The sequence below is a fragment of the Procambarus clarkii genome, chromosome 76 (assembly GCF_040958095.1).
Source record: "Procambarus clarkii isolate CNS0578487 chromosome 76, FALCON_Pclarkii_2.0, whole genome shotgun sequence".
Lineage (NCBI taxonomy): Eukaryota > Metazoa > Arthropoda > Malacostraca > Decapoda > Cambaridae > Procambarus > Procambarus clarkii.
In genome coordinates, this window is record NC_091225.1 from 24,806,005 (window position 1) to 24,828,275 (window position 22,271).

Here is a 22,271-nt window from a genome sequence, read left to right on the forward strand (position 1 = left end):
CCTGAAGCTCATATCAAGAGGATAACATCAGCAGCATATGCCAGGTTGGCTAACATAAGAACGGCCTTTAGAAACTTGTGTAAGGAATCTTTCAGAACATTATATACCACATATGTCAGACCAATCCTGGAGTATGCGGCTCCAGCATGGAGTCCATATCTAGTCAAGCATAAGACTAAACTGGAAAAGGTTCAAAGGTTTGCCACCAGACTAGTACCCGAGCTGAGAGGTATGAGCTACGAGGAGAGACTACGGGAATTGAACCTCACTTCGTTGGAAGACAGAAGAGTTAGGGGGGACATGATCACCACATTCAAGATTCTCAAGGGAATTGATAAGGTACATAAAAACAGGCTATTTAACACAAGGGGAACACACACTAGGGGACACAGGTGGAAACTGAGTGCCCAAATGAGCCACAGAGATATTAGAAAGAACTTTTTTAGTGTCAGAGTGGTTGACAAATGGAATGGATTAGGAAGCAATGTGGTGGAGGCTGACTCCATACACAGTTTCAAGTGTAGATATGATAGAGCCCAATAGGCTCAGGAACCTGTACACCTGTTGATTGATGGTTGAGAGGCGGGACCAAAGAGCCAGAGCTCAACCCCCGCAAGCACAAGTAGGTGAGTACAACTAGGTGAGTACACACACGCACACGCACGCGCACACACGCACACACACCACACACATACAGCTGGGGAGCCGGTGGCCGAGCGAACAGCACGCTGGACACGTGATCCTGTGGTCCCGGGTTCGATCCCGGGCGCCGGTGCGAAATAATGGGCAGTTTCTTTCACCCTATGCCCCTGTTATCTAGCAGTAAATAGGTACCTGGGAGTTAGTCAGCTGTCACGAGCTGCTTCCTCGGGTGTATGTGTTTGTGTGGTGTGAAAAAAAAATAGTAGTACAGTAGTAGTAGAAACAGTTGATTGACAGTTGAGAGGCGGGCCAAAAGAGCAGAGCTCAACCCCCGCAAGCACAACTAGGTGAATACACACACATAGGGTAGATAAGGATAAACTTTTTAACACGGATGGTACGCGAACAAGGGGACACAGGTGGAGGCTGAGTATCCACATGAGCCACAGAGACGTTAGAAGGAACTTTTTCAGTGTCAGAGTAGTTAACAAATGGAATGCATTAGGCAGTGATGTGGTGGAGGCTGACTCCATACACAGTTTCAAATGTAGATATGATAAGAGCCCAGTTGGCTCAGGAACCTGTACACCAGTTGATTGACAGTTGAGAGGCGGGACCAAAGAGCCAGAGCTCAACCCCCGCAAGGACAACTAGGTGAGTACACACACACACACACTCACTCAAGTTCGTTAAGTAAACAAATATGTTAATCCTTAAAATAAATACCAGGTCGAGAAGAAGGGAAGGCGAGAAAGTAAATATTTAAACTGTCAGCTGTTGTGTATTCCCGCCATTATTGTTCCCGCCAACTTTATTCCCGCCAAAATTTTCCCCGCCAAAATTGTTCCCGCCAAAACCAAGGCCAGTAGAGGAGGCGAGACCAAGATAAATGGGATTAAACTCCCCTTTACATTTCTATAAACATTCTAATCCTCTACACAGTCATCAGTTGCCTCATTTACCTCCCCCCGTCAGATCGGATCAACTCGATGGATTCAACTCGAGTCGAATTTAATCCCTTATAACTGGATTGGAGTTTACTAGTTACACAGGCGATTGTTTACGTGTTTAAATGATTGTTCTGAAGAAGAGTTCGTAGTGACTGTTATTATAGACTGTGGGTTGGTTGGTGTTGTCGTGTTGTTCCTCCTTCTCTACGGACAACCCAACCCACAACTCGGTAGAGTGCTTATACCTCACTAGGAGATCACACTAGGCGCTTCTGGCTCTTGGAGAGGGGCTCAACGTCACACATTTAGGGGATGCTGGCTCCAACACTTAGCCTCGTTGTCACGTGCACACACCCACTCGAGCCGCTGTGACTCCCCACTCTCTCCTTATGAGATATGACCTCCTCAATCCCCCTTTGACTTATTAATATTACTTTCTACCCTGTCCACAGCGGTGGTTCTTGGTTCTTTCTCTCTCCTGTACTATTTCCTGGGAAGCCTCACTAGGACAAGGGCAAACACCAGCAAATTTGAATACATTTACTGGACAAAGCACTGTCTATTTTTTATCTTTGTATAAATGCTTAAAGGGTGCGCTGTAGTTGTTAAATTACAACTGACCCCCCCCCCCCCCTCTCCCACACTCTATATGTGCAGTTGACCTGACCACACTAGAAGGTGAAGGGACGACGACGTTTCGGTCCGTCCTGGACCATTCTCAATCGACTTGAGAATGGTCCAGGACGGACCGAAACGTCGTGGTCCCTTCACCTTCTAGTGTGTGGTCTGATCAACTTACTTTAGCCACGTTATTGTTTTTTTTTAAATTTTGCCCCGAGGGGCGAGTTTATTGGGCAGCGCCACTCATCTTGTGAGTGAACATACCGCCATAGCAGAATGTACAACACTCCCCAATAGGAAGAAAACCCGCTGGGTTGTTCATCCTGTCACTTGTACCCAGACACAGCTGGGACTTGCTTAACTGTCTCAAGTGAACAGCTCCTCAAACAAGAAGATTAACATTTATCAACCCTTAAAAGCTTACGTTATCTTGCGGGTGCAAAATGGGGAAATCTTTTAAGAACAGTATCAATATTTGACAAATAGTGTTTTCCTAACTCAAACAATGTGGGGTTTATTATTCTACAGTTATTCCTAATGTCTCTCAGGTGTTCACATTCACGTAGATAGTGGTCAAGGCGGTGTCCATCACTCTCACCACAGATTCTGCAACTTCGCTGATCAACTGTTGTGACTCATCGCCTGCACTATATGTGCAGACTCAATACACAGTTTATAATGTAGATATGATAGAGTCCAGTAGGCTCAGTTATCTGTACACCAGTTGATAGACAGTTGAGTGGCTATCCCCTCCCCTCACACACACACACACACACACACACACACACACACACACACACACACACACACACACACACACACACACACACACACACACACACACACTCTCCCACACACACACACTCTCCCACACACACTATATGTACTAAACTTACCTATGTGTCTACCCACCAGGTACGTCTATCGAGTTGGCAGCACAAGGAGGAGGCCGCGGACGTCAGAGAGGCGGTGAGGTAAGACATTAAGGGTGTGCCTCGCTTGGCGCCCCTGACATAGGCTTTTTCCTGGACACAATGAGCGTGTTTGGATTAATTGTGCTGCAGTGAGTGGCTCAAGAGTCATTGATGTTGATGCCTTTTGTACACTTCAGTGCCCTCGTCTTTGCTCACTGAGTATAGGCCTATATCTGACGAGGATCCACAGCGATTTGTAGTCACTGAGTAGACCTATATATCAGGGAAGGGTCAAATGTTCAGGGATATGTTGTCACACTGGATAGGCCTATGCATGAGAAGGATCCGCAAGGGTGTGTGTGTTATCGCACCACGTATAGGCCTGTGCCCTCCACATTGAGTAGGCCTCCATAGGATCAACAGTTGATTATCTGGCAACATTGAGCGTGTCTATATGGACTTTGCCAATTGTATTATCTGGCAACAGTGAACGCATCCGAGTAAGATTTACATTAATTTGGTCACGAACAAGTTCTTAAGACGAAGAGATTGGCAGCATTTATTTTCATGACCTGGGGCCAAATTCACGAAAGCACTTACGAACGTGTACATCTTTCCTCAATCTTTGACGGCTTTGGTTACATTTATTAAACAGTTTACAAGCATGAAAACTTGCCAATCAACTGTGGTAATTGTTATAAACAGCCTCCTGGTGCTTCGGAGCTCATTAACTGTTTAATAATTGTAAACAAAGCCGCCAAAGATTGAGAAAAGTTGTACAGGTTCGTAAGTGCTTGCATAAGTGCTTTCGTGAATCCGGCCCCTGGAGACCGCACTTGGATACACAGTTGCCACCATCCTCCAGTAGTGAGCCAACCGGTTCTGAATATACTCGAGTTGACATAAATGGCAACAGTGTCAATATTGAACTTGACCATTATAAAATAAGTAGGGTTGACATCTTCAGACCTAACTAATCTGTAAATCTGGCAGAATTAAGCTTGCCAAACTTGGCTACACTGTAAACGTCTGATAAGGACCTCGCCCCTGATTTTGATAATACTTGGGCTTCGGTAGCTATAGTGTTAATTTGATCAAAAATGTAATTTTAATGTAATTAGGCCACTTGCATAAAGTGTTTTAAATATATTATTATCGATCATGTGGCGTCGTGTACCTGTGAACAGAGCGTCTCCCGAGGCTGTCAGACGTCTCCCGAGGCTGTCAGGCGTCTCCCGAGGCTGTCAGACGCCTCCCGAGGCTGTCAGACGTCTCCCGAGGCTGTCAGACGTCTCCCGAGGCTGTCCGACGTCTCCCGAGGCTGTCAGACGCCTCCCGAGGCTGTCAGACGCCTCCCGAGGCTGTCCGGCGTCTCCCAAGGCTGTCAGGCGTCTCCCGACGCAGTCAGGCGTCTCCCGAGGCTGTCAGGCGTCTCCCGAGGCTGTCAGGCGTCTCCCGAGGCTGTCAGGCGTCTCCCGAGGCTGTCAGGCGTCTCCCGAGGCTGTCAGGCGTCTCCCGACGCTGTCAGGCGTCTCCCGAGGCTGTCAGACGCCTCCCGAGGCTGTCAGGCGTCTCCCGACGCTGTCAGGCGTCTCCCGAGGCTGTCAGACGCCTCCCGAGGCTGTCAGACGCCTCCCGAGGCTGTCAGACGCCTCCCGACACTACCAGACGTCTCCCGACGCTACCAAACGTCTCCATATGCTACCAGACGTCTCCGGACGCTGCCAGACGTCTCCGGACGCTGCCAGACGTCTCCCGACGCTACCAAACGTCTCCATATGCTACCAGACGTCTCCGGACGCTGCCAGACGTCTCCGGACGCTGCCAGACGTCTCCCGACGCTACCAAACGTTTCCATATGCTACCAGACGTCTCCGGACGCTGCCAAACGTCTTCCAACGCTGCCAGACATCTCCCGACGCTGCCGGACGTCTCCCAAAACTTGTACGGTAACTTTTCCGAACCGAGATAATTGATTTTGAGACACTAAATGTTGCTAACAAGTTCCAATTAACCTTCCCCATGTTAGTATAGGAGGGATGGGGGAGGGGGGGGGGCGGGGGACTCCCCACCAGCATCATCACCCCATTAAGATGATGAATAGTAGATAATGATGATTAATGATGTATGAATGAGGCACCTACGACCCTTCGTGTGTGTGTGTTTATATAGGAGTAATTTCTCGCAGTTATGCATCAGTGCAGGTGTGGGCTGGTCTATCAGGTGTGGGGTTGTCTATCAGGTGTGGGGTTGTCTATTAGGTGTGGGGTTATCTGTTGGGTGTGGGGTTATCTGTTGGGTGTGGGGTTGTCTATCAGGTGTGGGAGTTGTCTATTAGGTGTGGGGTTGTCTATTAGGAGTGGGGTTGTCTATCAGGTGTGGGGGTTGTCTATCAGGTGTGGGGGTTGTCTATCAGGTGTGGGGGTTGTCGATCAGGTGTGGGCTGGTCTATCAGGTGTGGGCTGGTCTATCAGGTGTGGGTTGTCTATCAGGTGTGGGCTTGTCTATCAGGTGTGGGGTTGTGTATTGTCTATCAGGTGTGGGCTGGTCTATCGGGTGAGGGCTGGTCTATCGGGTGAGGGCTTGTCTATCGGGTGTGGGCTGGTCTATCCGGTGAGGACTGGTCTATCGGGCGTGTGGTTGTGCAGGCCGTTCTCGCGAGCGTTTCCCATCGTCATTAAACTGTCGTACTAAAATGCTCTTATCCCAACCTGCCAGAGGACCCACAACAGAAAACGAGACAATATGTCAATGTCGCGAGCCGCTTTGTTGTAACGACAATTTGTGGCCTTAGGTTAAGAATATGTCAAAATACGACTACTATTAGGACGGGTTTCTTGCGTGTGTGTGTGTCGCACGCAAGATACGCGTGTGCGGGGAGACGGGTCTAGCTCCTGGGTTCCAGTACCTCTGGTGATACTTCTCTCCGACCGTCTTGAGCTAAAGGAACTCTGGGGGTTCAGTTCCTGAAGGGGAGCCGGTCGGCCGAGCGGACAGCACGCGGGACTTGTGATCCTGTGGTCCTGGGTTCGATCCCAGGCGCCGGCGAGAAACAATGGGCAGAGTTTCTTTCACCCTATGCCCCTGTTACCTAGCAGTAAAATAGGTACCTGGGTGTTAGTCAGCTGTCACCGGCTGCTTCCTGGGGGTGGAGGCCTGGTCGAGGACCGGGCCGCGGGGACACTAAAAGCCCCGAAATCATCTCAAGATAACCTCAAGATAACCCCAGGGAGCTGGTCGGCCGAGCGGACATCACACTGGACTTGTGATCCTGTGGTCCTGGGTTCGATCCCAGGCGCCGGCGAGACACAATGGGCAGAGTTTCTTTCACCCTATGCCCCTGTTACCTAGCAGTAAAATAGGTACCTGGGAGTTAGTCAGCTGTCACGGGCTGCTTCCTGGGGGTGGAGGCCTGGTCGAGGACCGGGCCGCGGGGACACTAAAAAGCCCCGAAATCATCTCAAGATAACCCCTCCCCCCACAGGGTGGGTATGGGGTGCATAATCAAGAAATTGAAAGAACCTGTGTCTTATCTTAGCTGTCAAGAACCCCCCCCCCCCAACAAGCAAAGGGGGGGCCCTTTGCTTGTTGATACATAAGAGTGATTGACCGGCTGCACACTGAGGGAATTTCCTCCTTATGGTACTGGGAATTATTTGTACAGCTGGCTTCGATCTCTTATAACCTATCTTGAGGATATCTTGAGATGATTTCGGGGCTTAGCGTTCCCAACGGCCCGGTCTTCGACCAGGCCTCCTTTTTGTTACACACCCCCAGGAAGCAGCCCGTAGCAGCTGTCTAACTCCCAGGTACCTCTTTACCGCTAGGTGAACAGGGGAATCAGAGTGAAAAACTCTGTCCATTTGTTTCCGCCTCCACCGGGGATCGAACCCGGAACCGTATGACTTCGAATCCCGAGTGCTACCCACTCAGCCATCAGGACCTCTTTCTCTTCGTTACTAGGTCTTAATTATAATGGACAGGTCTTTCCTCTTATCTCTGTGGGTCGTCCTCTACCAACCTTGCTCTTCAACCTCCTAAACGTTGTCTCTATTTAATCGAGACTTGTGAAGATTTTGCATGTCAAGATCATATGCCATCTTTATTTCTTCATGCTTCACAAATATGCACTCGCCTACCTAGCTATGAGTGTGTGGAGGGATTGAGCTTAGGCTCTCGGATCCCGCCTCTTAGATATGTATGGAGGGAAGGGAATTATGAGGGGAAAGAGCTAAGCCAATACAACTATATAGCACAGATTTGTATGGAGTTGTTAGGCATTTTTCTTGCTCATTCCATTGAATTACTAAAATGACAATAAAGTCCCTATTAATATCCCTTGATATCTCTTAATAATAAGATATCAATTATTAAGATATCTCTTAATAATTGATATCTTAATGTCAATTAGGTACTCATTTTCCTCCTGCCTCTCCTTGGACGTCTACGACCCAAGCTCAATACTCTGTCTACCCCTCTCATTTTCCCAAGATATTTTGTATATCATGATCATATCTTTCATATTTCTTCTTCTAGAGGCATATAAGATTATATTAATTCGAGTCTTTCTTCGTAATCCATACTTTGAGCCCTCGGAACATCACTGGAAATATTTGTCCAACTTTTTATTTGTGAAATATAGATTCTTATACCTAGACTCCAGAAGTGACTTTCCTTAGTCAGGTGTGGAGGTCATATCTGACTGTGGTGAGGAGGTGAGGTCTGGCCACACATAGTGGTAGTTCTGTGGAGGCCAACATTGCCACATATGTGATCACATATTCCGCACACATTACATGTGGATCAGTTTGGGAGGATAACGTTAAGGAAACTTGGGAGTCGGGAAACTATTGTGGGTAGCATCGTAAGGTGGTTCAGTAGTTGGACTTGAATCACCTCGTTCAAGGGAAGGAGGCTTCCTGCGATTGTGCATTCTGCTAGACAAGTTATTTTTTATCTTATCTTTCCTCTCTCTCTCTCCTCTCTCTCTCTCTCTCTCTCTCTCTCTCTCTCTCTCTCTCTCTCTCTCTCTCTCTCTCTCTCTCTCTCTCTCTCTCTCTCTCTCTCTCTCTCACTCTCTCTCTCTCTCACTCTCTCTCTCTCTCTCTCTCTCTCTCTCTCTCTCTCTCTCTCTCTCTCTCTCTCTCTCTCTCTCTCTCTCTCTCTCTCTCTCTCTCTCTCTCTCTCACACACATCTTTCCCCTCTCAGCCTCCTCTCTCGTACGCCCTCTCCTACCTTCTCTTCCTCTCTCCCTTCTCCCAAACACAGCACCTTATCCTTTTCTCCCTCGCATCCTTAATTGTAACACCCCCCCCCCCTACCCTCGAAAGGCCCACTCTTCAAGAGTCCCTCTCCCCCATCAAGAGCTGCTCTCCCTCCCTCAGGAGTCCCTCCCCCCCCTCTCAGGAGTCCCTCTCCCCCCCCCCCTCAAGAGCCCCCTCCACTACTACTCTCCTCCCCTCTCCCCTGCGCCCATTATCCTCCCTTAAGAGCCTTCCCCCCCCCCCATTAGCGGGAGCCAGGAGGCGGAAACGACACTAAGTAGAACTGGGGAGCCTGGCGGTGGCTTCCTGTCCCCTGGGGGGTGTCCCGTCACTTCCCCCCCCCCCCCTCCCCGCACGCCTTATCCTCCTGCTCTCCTTATCCTCCTACACTCCTTATCCTCCTACACTCGTTATCCTCCTACACTCGTTATCCTCCTACACTCGTTATCCTCCTACACTCGTTATCCTCCTACACTCGTTATCCTCCTGCATGTTTTGGAGTTGAACGCCGACCTGCATGAAGGTCAATCGTCGCTCTACCGTCCAGCCCAAGTGAAAGAAACACAAAAGGAAACTTTTGTGTTTCTTTTTAATTGACTAAGGTCCAGGGAGCCGGTGGCTGAGCGGACAGAATACTGGGCGCGTGATCCTGTGACCCCGGGTTCGATCCCGGGCGCCGGCGAGAAACAATGGGCAGAGTTTCTTTCACTCTGAAGCTCCTGTTATCTAGCAGTAAAATAGGTACCTGGGAGTTAGTCAGCTGTCACGGGCTGCTTCCTGGATGTGGAGGCCTGGTCGAGGACCGGGCCGCGGGGACACTAAGCCCCGAAATCAACTCAAGATAACCTCAAGAAGATGGTAAGCAATGAGCCACAGAGATGTCACAATGAACTTCTTCAGTTTAAGATTCTTAAATAAGTTATGGAGCCCAATTTAGTAAACAGGTTTAAATGTAAATAAATTAAATTGTAAAATTAAATTGTAAATAAATTAAATTGTAAAATTTAATTGTAAATAAATTAAATTGTAAAATTAAATTGTAAATAAATTAAATTGTAAAATTAAATTGTAAATAAATTAAATTGTAAAATTAAATTGTAAATAAATTAAATTGTAAAATTAAATTGTAAATAAATTAAATTGTAAAATTAAATTGTAAATAAATTAAATTGTAAATAAATTAAATTGTAAAATAAATTAAATTGTAAATTTAAATGCAAACGAGTAAATAAAAATGTCATAGAATTGAACCAACTGATGTTAAGAAGGCGAGGCTTAAGAACAGAAGCTTACTCGGGCATACACCACTTGGGGTGGGACGGTAGAGCGACGGTCTCGCTTCATGCAGGTCGGCGTTCAATCCCCGACCGTCCATAAGTGGTTGGGCACCATTCCTTCACCCCCCCCCCCCGTCCCATCCGAAATCCGTATCCCTTCCCAGTGCTATATATAGTCATAATGGTTTGGCGTTTTTTCCTGATAGTTCACTTCCCTTCAGTGCATACGCAACTAGGTGAGTACATCTTGGTGAATACCCGCGTGCGCTCACACACACACACACACACACACACACACACACACACACACACACACACACACACACACACACACACACACACAGGGGGGCCTGGTAGCCTGGTGGATAGCGCGCAGAACTCGTAATTCTGTGGCGCGGGTTCGATTCCCGCACCAGGCAGAAACAAATGGGCAAAGTTTCTTTCACCCTGACTGCCCCTGTTACCTAGTAGTAAATAGGTACCTGGGAGTTAGTCAGCTGTCACGGGCTGCTTCCTGGTGTGTGTGTGTGTGTGTGTGTTTGTGTGGTGTGGGAAAAAAAAGTAGGTAGTTAACAGTTGATTGACAATTGAGAGGCGGAACGATCAAGAGCAAAGTTCAATCCCCGCAAACACAACTACGTGAATACACACACACACACACACACACACACACACACACACACACACACACACACACACACACACACACACACACACACACACATATTCTAAGAGATATTAGAAAGAACTTTTTTAGTGTCAGAGTGGTTGACAAATGGAATGCATTAGGAAGTGATGTGGTGGAGGCTGACTCCATACACAGTTTCAAGTGTAGATATGACAGAGCCCAGTAGGCTCAGGAACCTGTACACCTGTTGATTGACGGTTGAGAGGCGGGACCAAAGAGCCAGAGCTCAACCCCCGCAAACACAACTAGGTGAGAACTAGGTGAGTACATTGTACTAACACAGTAATTACTATTCACTGTACTGTCTTGTACTGAAAACCAGTCTACAGTTTCGACCTATGGTCTTGTGTATGACCCTCTGTCCTGTGTGGCAGTCAATACCAGCATTATCCTCACTCTAATAAGACCTAATTAAATTCCTCAGATTAGGCAAAAATTGTAATTCATTTTAGTCAATAAAGATATTGATAATAATAATTAGAGTGAATGTTCACAGTTCGGTACAAGACAGCATAGACGGGGGACACGAATGGACGCCTGAAGCCCTGGAAGCTCATAAGGATGTTAGAAAGTCCTTTATTAGCTCAAGATTGGTAACCAAATGGAGTGAAATTTAGAGGAAGATTCAGAATTAGAGATGCAGGCGATGAGTCACAATAACGTGGCTAAAGTAAGTTAACCAGACCACACACTAGAAGGTGAAGGGACGACGACGTTTCGGTCCGTCCTGGACCATTTCTCAAGTCGATTCAACTTGAGAATATTCCAGGACGGACCGAAACGTCGTCGTCCCTTCACCTTCTAGTATGTGGTCTGGTTAACAAAATTAGACATAACAAGACACACTAGTAGACAACCACAGCTATAGTAATACGTGGCTCAGGAGCTAGCGCTTAACATAACCAGCATATTTATATCCGAACATATAGGTGAGTACAGCCGTGTAGCCCATTACATGACCCTTAGAGACGCGGACATATATAAATCACTAGTGACCCCCCGGTGCCCTTTCTCACCCAATTTGGGCACCTCATTAGGCACCGGCCGCTTCCCGGATGGCACTGACTGTGGGAGTGCCAGGGAGAGCCACCCTCTCTCTCTCTCTCCCCTCACCAGCTGTGTGGAACAGGTGTTTAAGGGGGAAGTGGGAAGGGAAACACTTGCAGAAGGACGTGGGAAGGATGTGATGGTTGATAGTGTGGTGGGAGGGGAGGATGTGTGTGTGTGTGTGTGTGTTCTGTTTAACTGTGGTTGTTGGCACTGGTGTCCTGCCACCAGGGGCGGGTGATGGCACTGGTGTCCTGCCACCAGGGGCGGGTGATGGCACTGGTGTCCTGCCACCAGGGGTGGGTGATGGCACTGGTGTCCTGCCACCAGGGGCGGGTGATGGCACTGGTGTCCTGCCACCAGGGGCGGGTGTTGGCACTGGTGTCCTGCCACCAGGGGCGGGTGTTGGCACTGGTGTCCTGCCACCAGGGGCGGGTGATGGCACTGGTGTCCTGCCACCAGGGGCGGGTGATGGCACTGGTGTCCTGCCACCAGGGGCGGGTGATGGCACTGGTGTCCTGCCACCAGGGGCGGGTGATGGCACTGGTGTCCTGCCACCAGGGGCGGGTGATGGCACTGGTGTCCTGCCACCAGGGGCGGGTGATGGCACTGGTGTCCTGCCACCAGGGGCGGGTGTTGGCACTGGTGTCCTGCCACAAGCATGATAGAGCATCCACAGCATCACAGGGCATCCACAGCATCACAGGGCATCCACAGCATCACAGGGCATCAACAGCATCACAGGGCATCCACAGCATCACAGGGCATCCACAGCATCACAGGGCATCCACAGCATCACAGGGCATCCACAGCATCACAGGGCATCCACAGCATCACAGGGCATCCACAGCATCACAGGGCATCCACAGCATCACAGGGCATCCACAGCATCACAGGGCATCTACAGCATCACAGGGCATCCACAGCATCACAGGGCATCCACACCATCACAGGGCATCCACAGCATCACAGGGCATCCACAGCATCACAGAGCATCCACAGCATCACAGAGCATCCACAGCATCACAGGGCATCCACAGCATCACAGGGCATCCACAGCATCACAGGGCATCCACAGCATCACAGGGCATCCACAGCATCACAAGGCATCCACAGCATCACAGAGCATCCACAGCATCACAGGCCATCCACAGCATCACAGGGCATCCACAGCATCACAGGGCATCCACAGCCTCACAGGGTATCTACAGCATCACAGGGCATCCACAGCATCACAAGACATCCACAGCATCACAGGGCATCCACAGCATCACAGGGCATCCACAGCATCACACACTGCTCCAGTTGACAGCTTCAATGGCTAATTAGTAGAGAGATCGGTTAAGTGATCTGTTGGATGATTGGATTCGAGTTAGTTTATTGGTTTGAGGGATCGAATTGACAGTTGTAACCGAACAAGTGACTTAAATCCAGCGATTCAAATGCTTGTGTACCACATGTTATCTTAATATAACAGGCAGATAACTTCAGATATAATTAACAAGCCACATAAAGGCTCTGACACACAGCTGGCCCCTGGCTCATCCTGTACTTTGCATGATAGCAACTTAGCATTAAAGTTATTAATAATATTATAAGTTAAGCTCAACAAATAGATGAGTTTCTTAAGGCCGGGCTGCTGATGAGTTCACCATTCCTTTCCCACCCCGTCCCATCCCATATCCTTATCCTGATCCCCCCTTCCCAGTGCTATAGTCGTAGTGGCTTGGCGCTTTCTCCCGATAGTTCCCTTCCGTTCTGATGAGTTGATGTAGGATGTAAACTCTTGACCTGCAGTTTAGTTTGGAAAATCAGCGCTATTTCTGTTTAGACTTAGTGTTAGTTTAGGAGAGATAGAGAGAGAGAGAGAGAGAGAGAGAGAGAGAGAGAGAGAGGGAGAGGAAAGAGAGAGAGAGAGAGAGAGAGAGAGAGAGAGAGAGAGAGAGAGAGAGAGAGAGACAGAGAGAGAGGGGGAGAGGAAAGAGAGAGAGAGAGAGAGAGAGAGAGAGAGAGAGAGAGAGAGAGAGAGAGAGAGAGAGAGAGAGAGAGAGAGAGAGAGAGGGGGAGAGGAAAGAGAGAGAGAGAGAGAGAGATAGAGAGAGAGAGAGAGAGAGAGAGAGAGAGAGAGAGAGAGAGAGAGAGAGAGAGAGAGAGAGAGAGAGAGAGAGAGATAGTGGTGGTATCTCTGTCACAGTAATTATGTACACAACATTAACAGTTAGGTATATTAGTCTACCCGCACTGTTTGTGTGACTTTGTACATGACAATGAAAGTTCCAAACTGTGCTTACAATACTCACACTGTTAAGTGGTTTTTGTTTTTGTGCAGTTTTTCGGCCCCATTCTGTGTGATGTTAGGGTTAATTTAGTTAGGATAGGGAGGCTAGGTTGTGCGGATAGATTAGAATAGGTTTAGTTAGATTAGTTTATTTTTTAGGTTAGATTTAGTTCAGTTAAATTAGGTTTAGTTACGTTACGTTCAGTAATGTTTGTTTTTTCACATTTTAGTTTTGGTAAATTTAGTTACCTTTTTTTTATTAAAAAAAATGGCAAATGACGATGGGATTACATTACGTACGCGCGCGCGCGCGTGTGTGTGTTTACTAGTTGTGTTTTGTGTTTTGCGGGGGTTGAGCTTCGGCTCTTTCGGCCCGCCTCTCAACTGTCAATCAACTGGTGTACAGGTTCCTGAGCCTACTGGGCTCTATTATATCTACACTTGAAACTGTGTATAGAGTCAGCCTCCACCACATCACTGCCTAATGCATTCCACCTGTTAACTACTCTGACACTGAAAAAGTTCTTTCTAACGTCCCTGTGGCTCATTTGGGTACTCAGTTTCCACCTGTGTCCCCTTGTTCGCGTCCCGCCAGTGTTTAACAGTTTATCCTTATCCACCCTGTCAATTCCTCTAAGAATTTTGTAGGTAGTGATCATGTGTCCACTGACTCTTCTGTCTTCTAGTGTCGTGAGGGTCATTTCCAGTAATCTTTCCACATAGGTCATTCCTCTCGGCTTGGTGACTACCCAGATGGCAAACCTCTGAACCTGTTCTAACTTCGTTTTGTGTTTGACTAGATGTGGACTCCAAGGTGGAGCCGCATATTCCAGTGTTGGTCTAACTATACAAGGTTCTGAATGATTCCTTATGCAAGTTTCTAAAGGCAGCTCTTATGTTTTCCATCCTTGCATACGGCGCTGATGTTATCCTCTTGATGTGGGCTTCAGGGGACAGGTCTGGTGTGATATCAACCCCTAGATCTTTCTCTCGTTTTGATTCCTGAAGGTTTTCCTCTCCCAGCTGCTACCTTGTGTTTGGCCTCCTGCTCCCTACGCCTATCTTCATCATCACTTTGCACTTCCTCGATTTAAACTCCAGTAGCCATTTTTTGGACCATTGCTTCAGTCTGTCCAGGTCATTCTGTAGCCTCTTGCTATCCTCCACTGTCTTAATCCTTCTCATAATTTTAGCATCATCTGCAAACATTGAGAGGAATGAGTCTATACCTTCTGGAAGATCATTCACGTATATCAGAAACAGGATAGATCCGAGTACAGAGCCCTGTTGGACTCCATTGGGGACATCACGCCAGTCTGAGGTCTCACCCCTCACAGTAACTCTCTGCTTCCTGTTGTTTAGGTACTCCTTTAGCCATTGGAGCACCCTACCACTTACTCCAGCTTGTTTCTTCAACTATGCAACAGTATCATATGGGGTACTTCAACCCAAAACTGAATGAATGGTCCAACAAATGGCTACTAAAGGTCAACCCAAGTAAATGTAATGTAATGAAACTTGTTGGAGGAAATAGGAGTTTAGACACAGGATACAGAATGGAAGAATAAGTCCTTCAGGAAACGGACAGAGAGAAAGATCTAGGAGTTGATATCACGCCAAACCTGTCTCCTGAAGCCCACATCAAAAGAATAACATCGGCGGCGTATGCAAGGCTGGCTAACATCAGAACAGCCTTCAGAAACCTTTGTAAGGAATCTTTCAGAACCTTGTATACGACGTATGTAAGACCAATCCTGCAGTATGCGGCCCCAGCATTGAGCCCGTACCTTGTCAAGCACAAGACGAAGCTGGAAAAAGTTCAAAGGTATGCCACTAGACTAGTCCCAGAACTAAGAGGCATGAGTTACGAGGAAAGGCTGCGGGAAATGCACCTTACGACACTGGAAGACAGAAGAGTGAGGGGGAGACATGATCACAACCTACAAAAATCTCAGGGGAATTGACAGGGTAGATAAGGATTATTTAACACGGATGGTACACGAACAAGGGGACACAGGTGGAGAATAAGTACCCACATGAGCCACAGAGACGTTAGAAAGAACTTTTTCAGTGTCAGAGTAGTTAACAGGTGGAATGCATTAGGAAGTGATGTGGTGGAGGCTGACTCCATACACAGTTTCAAGTGTAGATATGATAGAGCCCGGTAGGCTCAGGAACCTGTACATCAGTTGAGAGGCGGGACCAAAGAGCCAAAGCTCAACCCCCGCAAGCACAACTAGCCTGTACAACTATGTGAGTACCCGGTACAAGTCATCAACCACTTCTATCCACCCGGTACAAGTCACCAACCACTTCTATCCACCCGGTACAAGTCACCAACCACTTCTATCCACCCGGTACAAGTCATCAACCACTTCTATCCACCCGGTACAAGTCACCAACCACTTCTATCCACCCGGTACAAGTCATCAACCACTTCTATCCACCCGGTACAAGTCATCAACCACTTCTATCCACCCGGTACAAGTCACCAACCACTTCTATCCACCCGGTACAAGTCATCAACCACTTCTATCCACCCGGTACAAGTCACCAACCACTTCTATCCACCCGGTACAAGTCACCAACCACTTCTATCCACCCGGTACAAGTCATCAACCACTTCTATCCACCCGGTACAAGTCATCAACCACTTCTATCCACCCGGTACAAGTCATCAACCACTTCTATCCACCCGGTACAAGTCATCAACCACTTCTATCCACCCGGTACAAGTCATCAACCACTTCTATCCACCCGGTACAAGTCACCAACCACCCCTCATCCCCCACGAGTCATCCACCCCCACCCACCCCTCTCTGACAACACCATTAAGGCTTTCTCAGTCCACAATATGTTTATTGTTTGTGATGTGTGTCTACCCGCCCCACACACACCGAAACTACGACGTTGGTACAACGTTCGAACAAGTTTTAATACCTCCTAACCAGTTATAACAACCAATATAGCAAGTTGTAACTACGTTCTAATACGTCATAAACACGTTAAGCCAAGATGTAACAACTTAATTACAAGTTGTAACAAGCAGAAAATAGAGACAGTTACGGTTTGTGTTTCCAGGGTATGTATGTATTAACACGATGTACTGAACGGGGTGAGAATAGCTTGAGCTACCTCATCCCTTTGTGTGGATTTTACCTCAATAAACTTATTTCAATTTCAATTTCAATTAAGGCTTCACTAACACTCAAAAACAGTAAACATTTCACTCCACATTCTACCATTGTGTTTCCAGCACTCCAGCTGACTCCTTATCTTGAGGTTATTTTGAGATGATTTCGGGGCTTAGCGTCCCCGCGGCCCGGTCCTCGACCAGGCCTCCTTTTTTTTACACACCCCCAGGAAGCAGCCCGTAGCAGCTGTCTAACTCCCAGGTACCTATTTACTGCTAGGTGAACAGGCGCATCCGGGTGAAAGAAACTCTGCCTATTTGTTTCCGCCTCCACCAGGGATCGAACCCAAAATCCCAGGGAGCCGGTCGGCCGAGCGGACAGCACGCTGAACTTGTGATCCTGTGGTCCTGGGTTCGATCCCAGGCGCCGGCGAGAAACAATGGGCAGAGTTTCTTTCACCCTATGGCCCTGTCACCTAGCAGTAAAATAGGTACCTGGGTGTTAGTCAGCTGTCACGGGCTGCTTCCTGAGGGTGAAGGCCTGGTCGAGGACCGGGCCGCGGGGACACTAAAGCCCCGAAATCATCTCAAGATAACTTCAGGACTGCGAATCAGAAGCGCTGTCCACTCAGCTGTCAGGCCCCTGACTCCTGAGTGAAGGCCTTGGGCACCACTCGCCTCAACTTAGTAACCCCAAATTAATACCACACAGCAACCCAAGTACGAAGAAACCTGAGATCCTCTGTGCCTAGAAACCCAGAAGGAGAGTTGAGTGTTGCTAGTTTATTGTGCACCCCATACTCATCCTGTGAGCGGTAGCGCAAAAAGGATTGACATCAGTTACGAAATGTCTCTGGAGGCTCCTCCTGAAGATTGTGCTACCAAGTGCCTCTTCAAGATCTCAAGATCTTGAGAAATCACGGATCCTCCCACTTGCTCCAGTTACTTTTGGGAAAAAATATATATTTTGTTGGCTTTAATGAAATTGATGGACTGGTGATGAATTCGAGGCGTTTTCTAAAGTAATATTGCATGGTGAATAGTGCTGTATTTTGTGATGTTTTGTGGACCCATTTTATGTTTTGTGGCCCCTTGTTGTGTTTTGAGGCCCCTTGTTGTATTTTGTGGCCCCTTGTTGTGTTTTGTGGCCCCTTGTTGTGTTTTGTGGCCCCTTGTTGTGTTTTGTGGCCCCATGTTGTGTTTTGAGGCCCCTTGTTGTATTTTGTGGCCCCTTGTTGTGTTTTGTGGCCCCTTGTTGTGTTTTGTGGCCCCATGTTGTGTTTTGAGGCCCCTTGTTGTATTTTGTGGCCCCTTGTTGTGTTTTGTGGCCCCTTGTTGTGTTTTGTGGCCCCTTGTTGTATTTTGTGGCCCCATGTTGTATTTTGTGGCCCCTTGTTGTGTTTTGTGGCCCCTTGTTGTATTTTGTGGCCCCATGTTGTATTTTGTGGCCCCTTGTTGTGTTTTGTGGCCCCTTGTTGTGTTTTGTGGCCCCTTGTTGTGTTTTGAGGCCCCTTGTTGTGTTTTGTGGCCCCTTGTTGTGTTTTGTGGCCCATGTGTTTTGTGGCCCCATGTTGTGTTTTGTGGCCCCTTGTTGTGTTTTGTGGCCCCTTGTTGTGTTTTGTGGCCCCTTGTTGTGTTTTGTGGCCCATGTGTTTTGTGGCCCCATGTTGTGTTTTGTGGCCCCTTGTTGTGTTTTGTGGCCCCTTGTTGTGTTTTGTGGCCCATGTTGTGTTTTGTGGCCCCTTGTTGTGTTTTGTGGCCCCATGTTGTGTTTTGTGGCCCCATGTTGTGTTTTGTGGCCCCATGTTGTGTTTTGTGGCCCCTTGTGTTTTGTGGCCCATGTTGTGTTTTGTGGCCCATGTTGTGTTTTGTGGCCCATGTTGTGTTTTGTGGCCCCTTGTTGTGTTTTGTGGCCCATGTTGTGTTTTGTGGCCCCTTGTTGTGTTTTGTGGCCCATGTTGTGTTTTGTGGCCCCTTGTTGTGTTTTGTGGCCCATGTTGTGTTTTGTGGCCCATGTTGTGTTTTGTGGCCCATGTTGTGTTTTGTGGCCCCTTGTTGTGTTTTGTGGCCCCTTGTTGTGTTTTGTGGCCCATGTTGTGTTTTGTGGCCCATGTTGTGTTTTGTGGCCCATGTTGTGTTTTGTGGCCCATGTTGTGTTTTGTGGCCCATGTTGTGTTTTGTGGCCCCATGTTGTGTTTTGTGGCCCATGTTGTGTTTTGTGGCCCATGTTGTGTTTTGTGGCCCATGTTGTGTTTTGTGGCCCATGTTGTGTTTTGTGGCCCATGTTGTGTTTTGTGGCCCCATGTTGTGTTTTGTGGCCCCTTGTTGTGTTTTGTGGCCCCTTGTTGTGTTTTGTGGCCCATGTTGTGTTTTGTGGCCCATGTTGTGTTTTGTGGCCCATGTTGTGTTTTGTGGCCCATGTTGTGTTTTGTGGCCCATGTTGTGTTTTGTGGCCCATGTTGTGTTTTGTGGCCCATGTTGTGTTTTGTGGCCCATGTTGTGTTTTGTGGCCCATGTTGTGTTTTGTGGCCCATGTTGTGTTTTGTGGCCCATGTTGTGTTTTGTGGCCCATGTTGTGTTTTGTGGCCCATGTTGTGTTTTGTGGCCCCTTGTTGTGTTTTGAGGCCCATGTTGTGTTTTGTGGCCCATGTTGTGTTTTGTGGCCCATGTTGTGTTTTGTGGCCCATGTTGTGTTTTGTGGTCTTGTGGATCGATGGCGTTTTTCAGCCCCCGTGTTGTGGCCCTGAGCGGTGCGGTGTGGCCCTGAGCGGTGCGGTGTGGCCCTGAGTGGTGTGGTGTGGCCCTGAGCGGTGCGGTGTGGCCCTGAGCGGTGCGGTGTGGCCCTGAGCGGTGCGGTGTGGTCGGCAGGCTCCCCAGTTATTGGGTTATATTGGCCGTGCGGACAGCCCGCTAATACAGTTTGTGTTGCCTGTATTGAACACACACACTCAATGGGTCTACGATGCCACCCATCCTCTTGACACACACACACACACACACACACACACACACACACACACACACACACACACACACACACACACACACACACACACACACACACACATGGGGGCCTCGTAGCCTGGTGGATAGCGCGGAGGACTCGTAATTCTGTGGCGCGGGTTCGATTCCCGCACGAGGCAGAAACAAATGGGCAAAGTTTCTTTCACCCTAAGTGCCCCTGTTACCTAGCAGTAAATAGGTACCTGGGAGTTAGTCAGCTGTCACGGGCTGCTTCCTGGGGTGTGTGTGTGTGTGGTGTGGGGAAAAAAAAAAAAAAAAAAAAGTAGTTAGTAAACAGTTGAGAGGCGGGCCGAAAGAGCAAAGCTCGACCCCCGTAAAAACACAACTAGTAAACAACTAGTAAACACACACGCACACACACACACACACGCACACGCACACGCACACGCACACACACGCACACACGCACATACACACACACACACACACACACACACACACACACACACACACACACACACACACACACACACACACACGCACATACACACAGAAATATGGAAGACAGCTAAAATGGTCCCAATATACAAAAAGGGTGACAGGCAAGAGGCACTGAACTACAGGCCAGTGTCCTTGACTTGTATACCATGCAAGGTGATGGAGAAGATTGTGAGAAAAAACCTGGTAACACATCTGGAGAGAAGAGACTTCGTGACAACCCATCAACATGGGTTCAGGGAGGGTAAATCTTGCCACACAGGTTGATAGAATTCTATGATCAGGTGACACAGATTAAGCAAGAAAGAGAAGGATGGGCGGACTGCATTTTTTTGGACTGTCGGAAAGCCTTTGACACAGTACCCCATAAAAGGTTGATGCACAAGCTGGAAAAACAGGCAGGAGTAACTGGTAGGGCGCTCCAGTGGATAAGGGAGTACCTAAGCAATAGGAAGCAGAGAGTTACAGTGAGGGGTGAGACCTCAGAATGGCGTGAAGTCACCAGTGGAGTCCCACAGGGCTCTGTACTTGGACCTATCCTGTTTCTGATATACGTAAATGATCTCCCAGAGGGTATAGACTCATTCCTCTCAATGTTTGCTGACGACGCCAAAATTATGAGAAGGATTAAGACAGAGGAGGACAGCTTGAGGCTTCAAGAAGACCTGGACAAGCTGCAGGAATGGTCGAACAAATGGCTGTTAGAGTTTAACCCAAGCAAATGTAATGTAATGAAGATAGGGGTAGGAAGCAGGAGACCAGATACAAGGTATCACTTGGGAGATGAAATACTTCAAGAGTCAGAGAGAGAGAGAAAGACCTGGGGATTGATATCACGCCAGACCTGTCCCCTGAAGCTCATATCAAGAGGATAACATCAGCAGCATATGCCAGGTTGGCTAACATTAGAACGGCCTTTAGAAACTTGTGTAAGGAATCTTTCAGAACATTATATACCACATATGTCAGACCAATCCTGGAGTATGCTGCTCCAGCATGGAGTCCATATCAAGTCAAACATAAGACTAAACTGGAAAAGGTTCAAAGGTTTGCCACCAGACTAGTACCCGAGCTGAGAGGTATGAGCTACGAAGAGAGACTACGGGAATTAAACCTCACTTCGTTGGAAGACAGAAGAGTTAGGGGGGACATGATCACCACATTCAAGATTCTCAAGGGAATCGACAGGGTTGATAAAGACAGGCTATTTAACAAAAGGGGCACACGCACTAGGGGACACACGTGGAAACTGAGTGCCCAAATGAGGCACAGATATATTAGAAAGAACTTTTTTAGTGTCAGAGTGGTTGACAAATGGAATGCATTAGGAAGTAATGTGGTGGAGGCTTACTCCATACACAGTTTCAAGTGTAGATATGATAGAGCCCAGTAGGCTCAGGAATCTGTACACCAGTTGATTGACGGTTGAGAGGCGGGACCAAAGAGCCAGAGCTCAACCCCGAGGTTGACAATCTTGTACACCACATATGTAAGACAAATCCTGGAGTATGCGGCCCCAGCATGGAGCCCGTACCTTGTCAAGCACAAGACGAAGCTGGAAAAAGTCCAAAGGTATGCCACTAGACTAGTCCCAGAACTAAGAGGCATGAGTTACGAGGAAAGGCTGCGGGAAATGCACCTTACGAAACTGGAAGACAGAAGAGTAAGGGGAGACATGATCACAACCTACAAAATTCTCAGAGGAATCGACCGGGTAAACAAGGATAAACTATTCAACACTGGTGGGACGCGAACAAGGGGACACAGGTGGAAACTGAGTACCCACATGAGCCACAGAGACGTTAGAAAGAACTTTTTCAGTGTCAGAGTAGTTAACAGATGGAATGCATTAGGCAGTGATGTGGTGGAGGCAGACTCCATACACAGTTTGAAGTGTAGATATGATAGAGCCCAATAGGCTCAGGAATCTGTACACCAGTTGATTGACGGTTGAGAGGCGGGACCAAAGAGCCAAAGCTCAACCCCCGCAAGCA

At 48.1% G+C, this 22,271-nt stretch overlaps 1 protein-coding gene across 1 annotated transcript; it reads right to left on the bottom strand.

The window, feature by feature from the left end:
* Positions 1-17,832: 17,832 nt before the first annotated feature.
* Positions 17,833-19,464, bottom strand: LOC138357237 (ribosome-binding protein 1-like). Its single transcript, XM_069313898.1, has one exon. The coding sequence runs from the start codon at positions 19,462-19,464 to the stop codon at positions 17,833-17,835; it is 1,632 nt and encodes a 543-aa protein (XP_069169999.1).
* Between the last annotated feature and the right edge of the window lie 2,807 nt (positions 19,465-22,271).